This window comes from Salvia hispanica, chromosome 5 (genome assembly GCF_023119035.1).
Source record: "Salvia hispanica cultivar TCC Black 2014 chromosome 5, UniMelb_Shisp_WGS_1.0, whole genome shotgun sequence".
NCBI lineage: Eukaryota > Viridiplantae > Streptophyta > Magnoliopsida > Lamiales > Lamiaceae > Salvia > Salvia hispanica.
The window spans coordinates 20,794,512-20,808,160 of NC_062969.1; the positions used below are offsets into that span (position 1 = coordinate 20,794,512).

Below are 13,649 nucleotides of genomic sequence, written 5' to 3' on the forward strand. Positions count from 1 at the left end.
TGACCGCCACTATGGAAGTTGCCGGAATTGGATCTTCCTTCCTCGAGATGTCCATTTGATCAATCCTGACTCTAAGTTCTGCTAACTCCTTAGCAAAAGAACTTTCTCCTCGGCCTCTTCTATGGCTGCTATTACTTCGTGGCATGCCTTTCCTTAGACCACCCCCGACTGTTGGTGGCGAACTCCTCGATCACCGCCATGGCATCCTCTCCTGTCTTTCTTAGAAATCCTCCATTTGCCCCTGAATCAAGCATAGCACATATTTTCTCGTTAAATCCATTATAGAGGATTCCTACCTGATGGTCTATGGAAAAACCATGGTTTGGGCACTTTCGAAAAAGAGCTTTGAAACGAGCAAATGCCTCATAGAGGGGCTCGTCATGGCCTTGTGTGAATTGAAAGATCTCACTTTTGAGCTTCAAAATAGTGCCTGGCGGGTAGTATTTGTCGAGGAAGGTAGCTACGATGTCCTTCCATGTGGAGACCTTTTCTGGTGGCATACACTCAAACCACTCTTTAGCAGAATCAATCAATGAGAATGGAAAAAGTCTTACCCGTATGGCATCGTCGTCGACACCATTTAATTTCAGAGTATTTGCGATTTCCACGAATTTGGAGAGATGGCGGTTAGCATCTTCAGTCGCCCTACCTGCAAAAGGAGTTTGCTCGACCCTTTGGATAAGGGGCATGCGTAACTCAAAATTGTTAGCATCAATACGAGGGCCGTTAGGAAAAGTGATCATATTCCCATGATTGAACATGTTCATCACGCGGTAATGTTTCTCTGTTCTTCTTTTCCATGGCTTCTCGGGCTGCTCTTTCTCCGCATCTCTCTCATCCATCAACAACTTCACCATCTCCTGCAGCTTCTCAATATCTGTTCGGTCACCCATTGTTCCTGATCCTTTTTCACTTCTTATTATTCTACGAGTTCTTTCAAGCTCTAAATCAAGCGGCTCTAAGATGTACTTCCCAGAACGCGTTCGCATACAAAACCTACAAGACTTCGAAAACAAAAACAAATTAAACTAAAAAAATTAAAACAGAAAGCAATAAAAATCCAAAGTAGTAAAATTATCCGCTTGAAGATATCACTCCAAAGTGAATTGTCTTCCCGGCAACGGCGCCAAAAACTTGATGCACTTTTTATTTGCACTATAAATACCTGCAAGTATACAGAGTAGGTATAGTATAGCAAAAGGTTAGTACCGGGTATCGAACACGGGGAAGATGTACACAAAGTATCTATCTTCTACTAGAACTCAATTACTATCTGGAGAAATAAGAATTTTTTGTAACTTTTTGAAAACAGTAAATATTAAAAACAGTAAACAACTAAATGCAAGCAAATCACGGAGAGAAAAGTATAGAGATAAGGGGAATTCCAGGGATGTGCTTTCACTTTTATGGTTATACAAATTCCAAACTACAATACCCTAGCACAGTTAATACTTTGAAAGGACGAGTCACCTAGCTTATGCTCATGCGATACAAACGTTGATTACTAACATTAGGGTTGTCAATCCTAACACGTAACTCCAAAAAGCTCCTAAGACCCTTGAAAAGTCCTCACTCTCAATTAACAGTGCCGTTTTAAAGGAAGCTAAGCTTGTAGTGTCTACTAAGTGGATCTAACTCGCTAGAACTCTGTCACAGTTATGAAGCAAGTTGTATTGAATCATACATAATTGTGTCACTCAATTATGAAGCATCATGATTAACTTAGGAAGAAACAAAGTAAAAACAAAACGGATATTAAATAGAAAACGGAATTGTATAACCAAAGTTGCTACTAACACATCCCTAGAATCCTATGAGTTTAGTTACACATGATGAATAAACTAAAAACATAGATTGAAGGGAAAGCAATTTGAACATAAAACTAAAGCAAATAAAACCCGTAGGTTGAATCCTTGTCGTTCTTGATGTTCTTGAAATCCTTCTTCAACTCCTTGCACAATTGAAGTACTCTAGCTTTTGATCTCTATGAATGTGTTCTTGTTGTGTGTTGGAAAAAAACTCTTTTTGATGAAGCTTGAGGTCCTATTTATAGGGGAAGATTATTCTTCATCATAGAAGGAAAAGATCTTCAAAATTTGGTAAATCTTGGAGCAAATCTAGGGCTGGTCGGATTCGCCGCCTTTCTCCGGCGGGCCGCCGCACTCGGCGGTCGCCGCGTTGGAGTCCAGAGATCCTCTGACCCTTCGGTGGCGGACCGCCACATGTCCTCCGGCGGTCGCCGGGCGAGACTCTTCTCCTAGCGTAAATTTCTGAGGCGGGCCACACATAGCTCTCGACCGCCGGGCGCCGGCGGTCGCCGTACAACTCTTGCGGCGCGGTCGCCGGTCGCCGTCCGACTCCGATTTCCAGACTATGCGTTTTTACTCCCCTTTTCGGCTCAAATATGCACATTTCTCACAAAACACGTCAAAATACCAAAATGTATAGAATATGCAAATAATGGACATGTAGAGTGATTTTGATAACAAAAACGGACCAAATAATGGCCTTAAAACAGTGCAAAATCCGGGCGTATCAAGTGGGCCTTTTCGTCTAGGGTTGTCCACTCCTTATCATCCTCCGTAGCCTTCTTTGTTTTGAGCGGCTCCCACAAACCCTGCTGCTTCAGCAGAGATCGCATCTTGATCTGCCATAAACCAAAACTATTTCTCCCGGTGAATTTGTCAACCTTCACGTTCAGAGCAGACATCTCGATTTACCAGACAAAACCCTCGCAGCGGAATTCAAAACCCTAGTTCGAAAACCAAGGCTCTAGATACCAGTTTGTTATGACAAATAGGGCAATTGTGAATCGAGAAACAAAAGAACGTAAATAGACACAGAATTTACGTGGTTCACCAACGTTGTGTTGGCTACGTCCACGGGCAAAAATGGAGAACAAATGTATTATGACTGCAGTTGTCAGATACAGATTATGTGCTCTACTCCCATATATATAGGCACACATTAGACAGACTGGGCTTAGGAAACATAATCCTATCCCTATTAGGAAACCTAATCCTATACAAATTCAAGGCATACTAACAATCCCACCCATCTGACTCATCCAATTGTACATATTTAAGAACATTTGGGGAGTAATCCCCGCCATCCCCCCCATTTGAGGATTCATCCCTGCCATTTGGGATTCATCTCCGCATTAAAGTTTCCCTCCGTTCCGGTGGGAAACGGGAGTGTGTTTCCTCCGCTCGTGTTGGGGGAGTTCCTATTGTACTCCATTTAGAAATGAAATTTGTAAATTTTAGAGAGAGAAACTTGTCAACACAAGTGGTGTGAATGAAATGAAGTTCAACGAGCCCTATTTATAGAGTTTTTTTTTTTAATTTAAAATCAGGATGTCCGACCTACGCCACAGCGGCGGACGTCCGGTCGGACGTGGGGCGGACGGGCGAGCCCATCTGACGGGTGCACGGGACGGGTGTGTCCTACCTTTTTCTTCACAGCGGCGGACGTCCGGTCGGACTTCCGCGACGTCCTACCGCGATGTCCACCGTAGGAGATGCTCTAACATTGTTTCTGCTTCTAATTTTAAAAGGTTAACAATGTTAAAATTATCTGCTTGATTTAAATTTCTTTTAGTATATCTCAATCAGAATGACATCGCTTAAATTTTTAAAAAGTGGGAACAAAATCACACTACATTCTGCATAGTAACATAATCAATTTGAAACAATAATTTTGTTTGTTTTGCACAAACACCTTTGAATTAACATATGGTGCTAGCAGCCCAATTCTGACTTCCAAAATAAGCCTTCGTTTATACCTCGAACATGACAATTAAAAACACAAATTAATTATTAAAATCAAGTGTAAAGGTCAAAATTGGTCCTAAACATATAGTTAAAATATGAATTTGCTCTAAAACATTAACTTATTGAAAATCGGGTTTAGAATATTTGAAATCGTTATCGAAGTAGTCCTAAACATTTGAAATCGTTATCGAAGTGGTCATTTTCCGAAAAAAAACTAACGGTCAACGCCTAATTAATAATTTTTTAACTTAATTAATATACTAATGCATAATTAATTAAACAAAATTAAATATAAAATTAATAAAATGCTAAGAAATTCCAAAATCGACCATTTCTCGCTCTTCTTCCTTCTCTTCCATCTCTTCTTCGTTCTTCCTAAATCGGAATCTCTCTCTTCTTCTCTTCGGCGCTCAACGTCGTCGCATCTTTCTCTCTCTGCTCGCTCCTCCACAAATCGTCACCATCGTGTGTTTCTTTGCATTGCTCCTATTCGAGATTGAAACCGTCGCCGTCCACCATTGCTGTCGCCATCAACCCCCATTCCTTTCGGTCCTCCTCATCTCTCTCTCAATTTTCTTTCTCGGTGGTCTGGCGTTGTTATCTCTGCCGACGCGGTCGCTGTTGTCGGAAGATGGTTTCACTTCCGTCGCCTCTGCCTACTCATTGTCAGTCGAGCAGTATTGCTGCTCCATGACCTCATCGTTGCTGCTCTTGCCTCGGTCCAACCCATTGTCATCCTCTCTCCGTCTCCCAGCTTAACCATCAATGCCCTCTCTTCTCTTCCTCCTTAATCAATCTTACTCAAAATCTTTCTCTAATCAATTTCTGGAACCTTAACTGTCCGCCGCTGCTCAACAATTCAAACTCTCTCCCCTTTAAATTTCCGCCGTGGTGCTGCCTTACGTGTAGAGATGTTTGTGGTCGATTTTGGAATTTCTTAGCATTTTATTAATTTTATGTTTAATTTTTTTTAATTAATTATACATTAGTATATTAATTAAGTTAAAAAATCATTAATTAGGCGTTGACCGTTAGTTTTTGACGGAAAAGGACCACTTCAATAACAATTTCAAATATTTAGGACCACTTCGATAATGATTTCGAATATTCTAGACCCGATTTTCAAAAAGTAAATATTTTGGACCAAATTCATATTCTAGCTATATATTTAGGACCAATTTTAACTTTTATATTTTAATATATCATCTTATCATTTGGCCCCTAGCTAATTTAAGTACTTATATTACTCTTCAATCAGTATGCATGCAGAACTATTATTTATTCACGACTAATAAACAATCATTGAACTAAAATAAGAGTTCATATTCATATTGTTTCATTTTTTTTAGTTTTTTTCTCTATAAGAGTTTTTTTTTTACAAATAAATAAATTATGGAAGCTAACTATCTATTATATTTTGAAGCTAATACTTTGCACAATCGTCACCAACTTCGTCACTTCATTAGCTTTGAAGTTAATGGTTTGCACACCCAAAGTGAATATAATGGCGAAAGGACAATGAAGACAAAGAACATAAAATATCACAATATTTCATGCATATGCATAAATCATCAATTTGAATATTAAAAAGGAAAATAAGGCTAAGGTAGAGTCTACGGTAAATTGGGAGAGAAGTTGTGACGCTCTGATGGTGTGTGTTTGGTTGGGTTTGTGTTTACGATTTATTTTTCTCTATTTTGCTCATCTTATTATTGTTAAGTTGTTTGCAAATAAATTTTTAATAACCTATGAATTATTATCGTTCTAATGTTAAGTTTTAAAAAATTAAATATGTAGGTTTTTATTTGTTTTGTAGCTCATCGTTTTATCTTATTGGCGATATCATTGTCATCTTAATAGTTTTCTAATTAGTACTCCCTCCGTCCCACAAAAGATGTCACATTTCCCTTTTTTAGAAAAAATTCTCTCTCACATAAATATAAAAGTTATATTTTCTCTCTCCATTTAATATACAAAACAAAACCTACTAAAATTCAGTATCGTCCCACAAGTGTGACATCTTTTATGGGACGGAGAGAGTAATATTTTATATCGATTTTGTATTTTAGTATTGAAATATATACATTGTTGAGGATGATATTTTTCTTTAATCTAGAGCCTATGTAAGCACTGTAATTAACAAATATTTCTAGTTCATATAATTTCAAACTTATTTCATTTTATATTCATAATTACTTATCATATATGTATACATTTTTTTAATCTTATATGATGATGTTCTTTCTTGAAATTATATTCATAATTACTTATCATATTTGTATACATTTTCTTAATCTTATATGATGATGTTCTTTCTTATTTCATTTAGTTTATTTAGAACGCCGAAATTAATAAAATGAAATTATTTTTTTTAAGTCTCGTATAATGCACGGGTTAACACTAGTTGAGATAAAGTCCAAGAATAGCGTTGAGTGTTGAGAAATCTCTTGAACAAGAGAACCATTGCTCATGCTCTCAAACCATGTTTATCGGTCCTGGGTGGTCGACCGCCACCTCATTTCCAATTTTAAAAAAAATGGAAGGAACTGTGGTCTCCTCCACACCCACCGCCAACCGCCTGTCTGAACTCTTTTCAATTTCATTAGCCAATGAGGCTCATTGGTTTATATATATAGGGGGGGTTGCGTTAAAATGACACCACCTCTTAAAGTAACACCATACCACCATTCCTAGCCAATCTTTTGTACACGTGGATGAATAATCAGCTATCATGTGACAATCATAAAAAATGCTCAAAGGTAAATTTTCTCGGCCAGCAATATCCAATTCACTAGACATCAATTTTTTCTCGGCCAGCAATATCCAATACGCTAGACAACAATCTATAGATTGCTATCTAGTGTTTATACTATTGATGTGTAGCGTTTTTAATATTGCGGATACGTGATGTCACAGTGTGTTACGGTCCTTACAGCATCTCAGTGTAAAACACAGCACAAATCACAGCCCTTGAATCCTTAGATTGGATGGTTGTGATAAGCTACATTATTATACTAAAAAACTACATTATTAGCCGAGGTACATTATTAGACTAGAAATGTACATTATTGGACAAAAATACTACATTATTATCCGAGGTACATTATTAGGCTAAAAATCTACATTTAAGATAACACGTGGCATTAATCTGACCGTTCTGCAAGTGTTTTAAGTTTTACTTATACTTAGCGTTTTGATATGAATACATCCATATATATATATATATATATATATATATATATAGGGGAGCACTAGGGCGCATCCTTAATTAGAGTGCTAACATACATCCAACCACGTGCTGCCATGTGGCACGAAAAATGCAATATTGTATATATAAAAATGCAATACACATTTGTGAAGTTGTTCATGCATTTCCGCAGATTGCATTTTAGTTATAGGAAAATTGCATTTTTAATTGTTAAGTTTTGCATTTTCACAAAATTGCATTTTATATTGTTAAGTTTTGCATTTTCACATATATAAATGCAATCCTTATAGATATAAAATGCAAATTAAACAGTCAATATCGAAAATGCAAAACTCAACAATAAAAAATGCAATCTTCATATAACAAAAATGCAATCTGTCGAAATTCATATTGCATTTTTCTGTATATAATATTGCATTTTTCGTGCCACGTGGCAGCACGTGATTGGATGTACGTTAGCACTTTAAAATTAGTTAGCATATTAGTACATCCCTATATATATATATATATATATATATATTAATTTATATATCATGGAGAATGATGAGAATAATATATTCTCTGTTTCCCAAAATTTCAATCTTTCCCAAAACTTCAATTCTTCCCAAAATTTCAATCCTTCCCAAGATTATTTTCTAGATTCTACTCAATTTCAAAGTTCATTTCAAAACCAACATTCAAGCCAAGACAAATCACAAACCAACATGAGTGCTTCAAACACTCCACATGGTTGGAGTGAGCAAGAAGACATCGCACTAATGTCTGCTTGGTGTTCACGTGCTTGGTGTTTCGTGAGCACGGATGCAATTGTTGGTACTAACCAAACTAGTACTCTCTATAGCAAAATGTTCTTGGTCTATATGAGAAAACAAGAACAGAAAATCCAAGAATGGGTGAACAAAAGAAGTTCGGTGATACGATCAAGGAGGCCGTGCGTCAAGGATTTCAGCTACAGCTGGATTCAACCGGCAACCTTCCTATCGAGATGATATCCGATAGCTATGAAACTACCACCATTGTCTTCGTCTTGAAAACAGCTTCACGTGGGTATCTTGCACATCCCAATCGGAGTCCGAATGAGGGAGTTATGGCGGTTTTATAGAAGTCGCGCAGAAAAGGCGGGGAGCTCCAGAAGGAACACCCCGGAGGGTGTTTTTCAACCTGAAAAACACCCGACCTGGCAAAATGATTTGTAAGTCCAGAAGGAACACCCGGGCGGGTGTTTTGCACCCCGCAATTCACCTAACCAGGTGAATCACCCGAGACTTAGTTTTTGTGGACCTTTTTCCACATTTTGGACCCCTAGTATAAATATCTTTTGATGTCATTTTTCATCTAGATAAGATTGTGATTGAATTAAAGTTATCTCTCTAGTGAGTTTTTCCTCTTTGAGGAATGTATCCAATTCCTTCCTTGAAGGTTGCTTGTCTCAATTTCATAGATTGATTCAAGTAGAGGTATGCATCAATGGAGTGTATCCATTGAGTAGTGGAGCCAAGGGGTGATAGAGCTATTGAAAGTTTGCCTAGGGTTGTTTCCATCCTTTTGGTCAAGGTCCTATGGTCATAACTCTTTTATCTCATCATTAGACACATGCTTTCCATTCTTAATCTTCCATCCATTCTTGTTTAGATTCAATTTTTGTTGGTTGGATCTTTTATTATCTTTTGCTTTGTGTTGAGAAATTGAAAATAGCCTCACAAAAATAGTTAGATCAAAAATCATCAATGAGTACATTCTTGGGAAATGGATCATAAAATACATGGATCCTTATCATTCGGAGTCATTGAGACAGTGCTACAAACGACTCAATAAAAATGTCTCACAGTGGATTGGTGCATACAAACATGCGCACGATGAGCTACGAGTGACCAATCTAAAGAGGACATTGAGAAAATCGCTCAACAATTGTATGGTAAGAGCAAGTTTACTCACCATAGGGTGTTTGAGGAGGTGATGAGAATTGAAATTGAACAGCACCAATTCAACGCGTTTCCAGCCAGATGAAGATAGTCTTGAAGAAAGTCGTGGAAACTCAAAGAGGTCGTGACCTAGTGAGGATGTAAGACCTTAAATCAACTCCACTCGTGAGAGTGGTTCTTCAACGTTACAACGTCATATTAGAAGAGATAAAGCTAAAGCTAAGGTCAAAAAAAGCCAAAGAAGTTGCAACATCATCAAAATATTTATGGGCTTGGCTACCTTGAGCCCAATAAGCTATTTTTTTGTTAGTAATGGGTAAATATCCAATAAAACTTCATGACCTGGATTATATTTGCAAATCAACCCCTCAAAATAATTTATAGTATCATAAGTATTTAATTCCACCACATTGGAATATTAATATTCATTGATCACTTACGAAGCCATCATTTATGACTGAGTACGATAGCTAATCTCAGTGGAGCATAGCTGGTTAAGATTGAAAGAATCGGTACGTAAAAAGGAGTTGATGTGATGAAGTAGAGTGCATTGGAATGAGGAACCTTCCACATCATACAATTTTTAATACAATAAGCTCTAATAAATAACCACCCACTATTATTGATGGTAGGATTTGACTTCGTAAAAGGGAATGCCTTGTGTCTTTTTAATCAAACATTATAATTTATATCTAATCCACTATGTTATTGTTAACTACTCACGCACACACCATTACCATCAAATCACTTATGACACTTATAGATGGGTTATTAGTGGGATTTAGAATACAGGATGTAGCGATTTAGAGAAGAAAATTTTATATATCAGAGAGTATAACTAATTTTAAGTATATAACTAGAGAATAAATAGAGAACAAATTTCAGCCATACATCTTGGTATTTTAAATTAATCCTATGGCTTAAACAAAATTTCATATTTTTATGAAAAAACACTTGTTCAAGGGCATTTTGGGAATTCGATATCTCAGATGTATCAACGTGAATTGTCTTCTGCGCAATTTGTACAATCTGAAACAAATCCAGCTTACGATTTCTTCCAAAAATATGAAATTCAAAATTTGTTCTTCATCATGAATCGTCCAGATTTGTTCTTCATTGTAAATTGCATGATTCCTAAATTATTCATCTCACTTTATTTCAGATTTCCAAAACCGATTCTCCACTAGCAATTTCCTTGTTACGTCAATCAATCAGTCAATCACTTTGCAGAGAGAGAATCCCCGAAATTGGAGACGATTCCGCTAGAAATCTACTATCAAACAAACAGACCATAGTTGAAAGAGAGCTATGGCGGCGAGAGGTTTACTGCTGTTTTGGGCCTTAGCCGTGGTGCTTCTTCTCATGCCTAAAGCTCGTGGAAATTCGGAGGGAGACGCGCTCCACGCGCTTCGCCGGAGCTTGACCGACCCGGGCAACGTGCTCCAGAGCTGGGATCCCAACCTTGTGAACCCCTGCACCTGGTTCCACATCACCTGCAATCAGGACAACCGCGTCACTCGCGTGTATGCATCTGTTCCATGTCTCTGTTTCTGCCTCTGTCTTCAATTTGTTCTCTTTTTTTTTTTATTACTATTTGGTGGATTAGTCTTCTGTGTTGTCTGGCTCTTGAATTAGTAAAATCGTTGTGGAATACATGGAGAAATCTGCTGGTTGTTGCTGCAATTTATGCTTTAGTTTCGTTTTAGTGACTAAACTTTGAATTTTGGGGGTTTTTATTGAAGAACGCTAGCTTAAAAGTGAATTCCTCCACTTACGTATTTATTTATGCTAGGGGTGGTTTCGATATGGTCATTTCCTACTTAGAATTTCCCCTATTTGTTTTGCTTGATAAAGTTTATCTTGTTTTAGGGCATCAAAAATTTGTGTGTTCATGGTTACAAGATTTTCTAAACTTGTCTAAATGTTTCTTAGGGAATACTAATTCTGTTGATTGAATACAATATATGTTATTTGATTGTATGTTTCTAGTAAGGGGCAAACAAAACTCTCATGGTTTACTAGCCTTTGGTGTAAAAGACTCGAGGTAAATTACATTTTTGAGCTATTTATTGTGTCTTAGAATAGGGACTATGTTGGGTACCTCTTCTGGTTGATAATAAATATGTGGTTGGGTTAGTGTTGCGTTGAAGAGAGCTTGCATCTGGAAGCTAGGCAGTCATCATGATTATTGATGCTATTTTGTCTTTCCAACTGAGTATTATTCATTGGGTCCGTTCTTACTAAAAATATTAATCCATCAGTTAATAGTCTCAAATATTTCCAATATTTGGAGAAATCATAAAGATTGACAAAATTTCACATAGGACTGCCAAATTATTCAAAGAAGTGTTTTGGAGTTACTGAGATTAATTAGAGCCTGAACTGAGCTAAATCCTTCATTTCTGTTACATTATACAGAAACTGACTGACAGTGGCATATTGTTCTCTTGTTGCTTGTGTTTTCACTTTCGTCTCTTTTATTATATTTGAACTCTTTCATATGCATTCTGATGATTGTGACCCAAAACTTACACTTGGTTATCGCTTGGATAGGGATCTTGGCAATTCAAATTTGTCTGGTCATCTTGTGCCTGAGCTTGGGAAACTTGAATATCTCCAATATCTGTGAGTATCTGTAACACTCATTCTTTTAGTCCTTAAATCTGCATAACTATGCTATTAGAGAAAATAAGCAATAGGAGTTTGACGAACACTTTTTAAATGTGGAGTAACGGAAATATGATTGAAATAAACACTATCTCTTTCAAGAGAAGGCCCCAGGCTACAAATGACGTTCAATACACAAAATGCTCAAAAGTGCCAATTCTGCTTGTTTAGTTTGTTTGACATGGTAGGACTAGTTAACAGGTTGTGTACATTCTATACTATGTTTTGCACTTATAAGGATCTTTTTCTTGACAAAACAAGGAAACTAAACAAATCAATCATCTGGGGATTATATACTATCCTAGCAAAGGAAATGCAAACCATTTACTTAATATATTTATCAAATAAATCTACGTTAAGGAGCCACTCTTCCACTAGCTTGTAACCTCCTACAACTGCATTTACTCTCCACTTCCACTCTTCTGCACATACTCTCCACCCCAAGTAACTGTTGATGCGCATCAGATGCATGCCCACAATCTATGGTTATAATGTATTTCCTTCTTTCATCATAACCGTGTTTATGAAAATATCTTTACATTTGTTTTAAAGCCTACTGTCTCTGTTATTGTAGCCTAATTACTACTGATCTTTACATATAGTGAGCTGTACAAAAATAACATCCAAGGGGAAATTCCTGTAGAGCTGGGTGAGTTGAAGAGCTTAATAAGTTTGGATCTATACAACAATAATATCTCAGGGAAAATTCCTCCATCCCTGGGAAATCTGAAATCCCTCGTCTTTCTGTAAGTCTTACTTCACTATCTTAGTATCTTATCAGTTATATATATACATTTTTCATTTTAGATTGATGGTGATGGTTGATTTTACATTTTACTTACCTTCTTAACCAAAAGACTTCAGGTGCTCATTTAATGCTTGCTTCATTTACTGGTTTGCGGATTTGTGAAGAATATTTAACTTTCTTTGATTCAAGCTGACATTTTTCCTTTATTAAACTATTATTGTACTTCTCTATCCAATGTTATGCAACGTCCTTATAAATTTGTGAACGAGTTCACACTTCATTATGATATAACCTTTCATTTCTCTCCCAGACGTCTTAATGATAATAAGCTAAGTGGGCCAATCCCAAGGACTCTTGCTGGTATATCTACCTTGAAAGTTGTGTAAGTACTACTAATTTGATTAGTATTCAATTCTTTGGAGTATGTTCTAACTATATGGTGTCAGAGCATTACTGATATACTTATTGTTTTTTGGTTTTGTAGGGATGTCTCCAATAACAATTTGTGCGGCACAATACCTTCCAGTGGTCCATTTGAGCACATCCCTTTAAATAAGTAAGTTGTATAAGTCTTGAACATTGTTTCATTATCAATTTCAACTCTTTTTATCATTTTATCTGTTATTTAATTATGTTAGTTCATTTTAACAACTTTTCTGAATATATCAGGATCTGCCGATCTGGTGTTACCCCCCTCTATGCTGCCTTACATGATATTGATACACCTAATCTTCTTGTTTTACTTTAGCACCACAGCTTCTAACTGTTAGACCCAACATTATATTGCATCTAAAGAGAGTCAGTTATGAATAAATGCTTCAGTATTTAGAACTTCTGCTAATGAATAAATTATTAACATTAAGCTCTACGATTTGAAATTTATCAGTAAAATGAAGGTATAGAAGATCAATGGTGTTTAAACATTCTTTGTTTTAGTTCGCATCCCTTTCTGAAAGTTTGGTGACCGGTCCTTTGTGTTTGCAGCTTTGAGAACAACCCCCTACTCGAAGGCCCGGAGCTGCAGGGTCTTGCAAGTTATGACAAAAACTGCTCTTAATCCACTGATTCGAGATACGGAAGCTTGCAATAACTACCATTGTCCTTAATGTTGCTTATGTACAAGTTGGACTGTTTGTAGGATGCCTAGTTTTGTTTATATTTCAATTGTAGGTGACGGCAATAAACCGTGGTAATTCATGAATATCTGTAATTGGAACTATAATGTAGTATCATGTATTTGAATCTCTTTTTCCTCCTACTTAACTTACTTGGAGATATAGTAATGTGTAAAGCCTGATAAAAAACAGCAGCAACTATTGATCAAATTCATC

The 13,649-nt window shown here is 36.8% G+C and overlaps 1 protein-coding gene and 1 non-coding gene across 2 annotated transcripts; both read left to right on the plus strand.

The window, feature by feature from the left end:
* Window positions 1-312: 312 nt before the first annotated feature.
* On the plus strand, window positions 313-419 carry LOC125191502. Its single transcript, XR_007171176.1, has one exon. It is a non-coding gene; the product is annotated as a small nucleolar RNA R71 (small nucleolar RNA).
* A 9,655-nt stretch (window positions 420-10,074) lies between these two features.
* LOC125187900 (leucine-rich repeat protein 1-like) lies at window positions 10,075-13,576 on the plus strand. Its single transcript, XM_048084549.1, has 6 exons — window positions 10,075-10,426; window positions 11,457-11,528; window positions 12,173-12,316; window positions 12,629-12,700; window positions 12,803-12,874; window positions 13,303-13,576. The coding sequence occupies exons 1-6, from the start codon at window positions 10,212-10,214 to the stop codon at window positions 13,373-13,375; spliced, it is 648 nt and encodes a 215-aa protein (XP_047940506.1). The 5' UTR covers window positions 10,075-10,211; the 3' UTR covers window positions 13,376-13,576.
* Window positions 13,577-13,649: the final 73 nt, after the last annotated feature.

Bases quoted from the DNA above. Each gene is read 5' to 3' on its own strand.
- LOC125187900 (XM_048084549.1), top strand. From the start codon at position 10,212: ATGGCGGCGAGAGGTTTACTGCTGTTTTGGGCCTTAGCCGTGGTGCTT. The intron at 12,701-12,802 runs GTAAGTACTACT...TTGGTTTTGTAG, and splicing joins ATATCTACCTTGAAAGTTGT to GGATGTCTCCAATAACAATT. The intron at 12,875-13,302 runs GTAAGTTGTATA...TTGTGTTTGCAG, and splicing joins GAGCACATCCCTTTAAATAA to CTTTGAGAACAACCCCCTAC.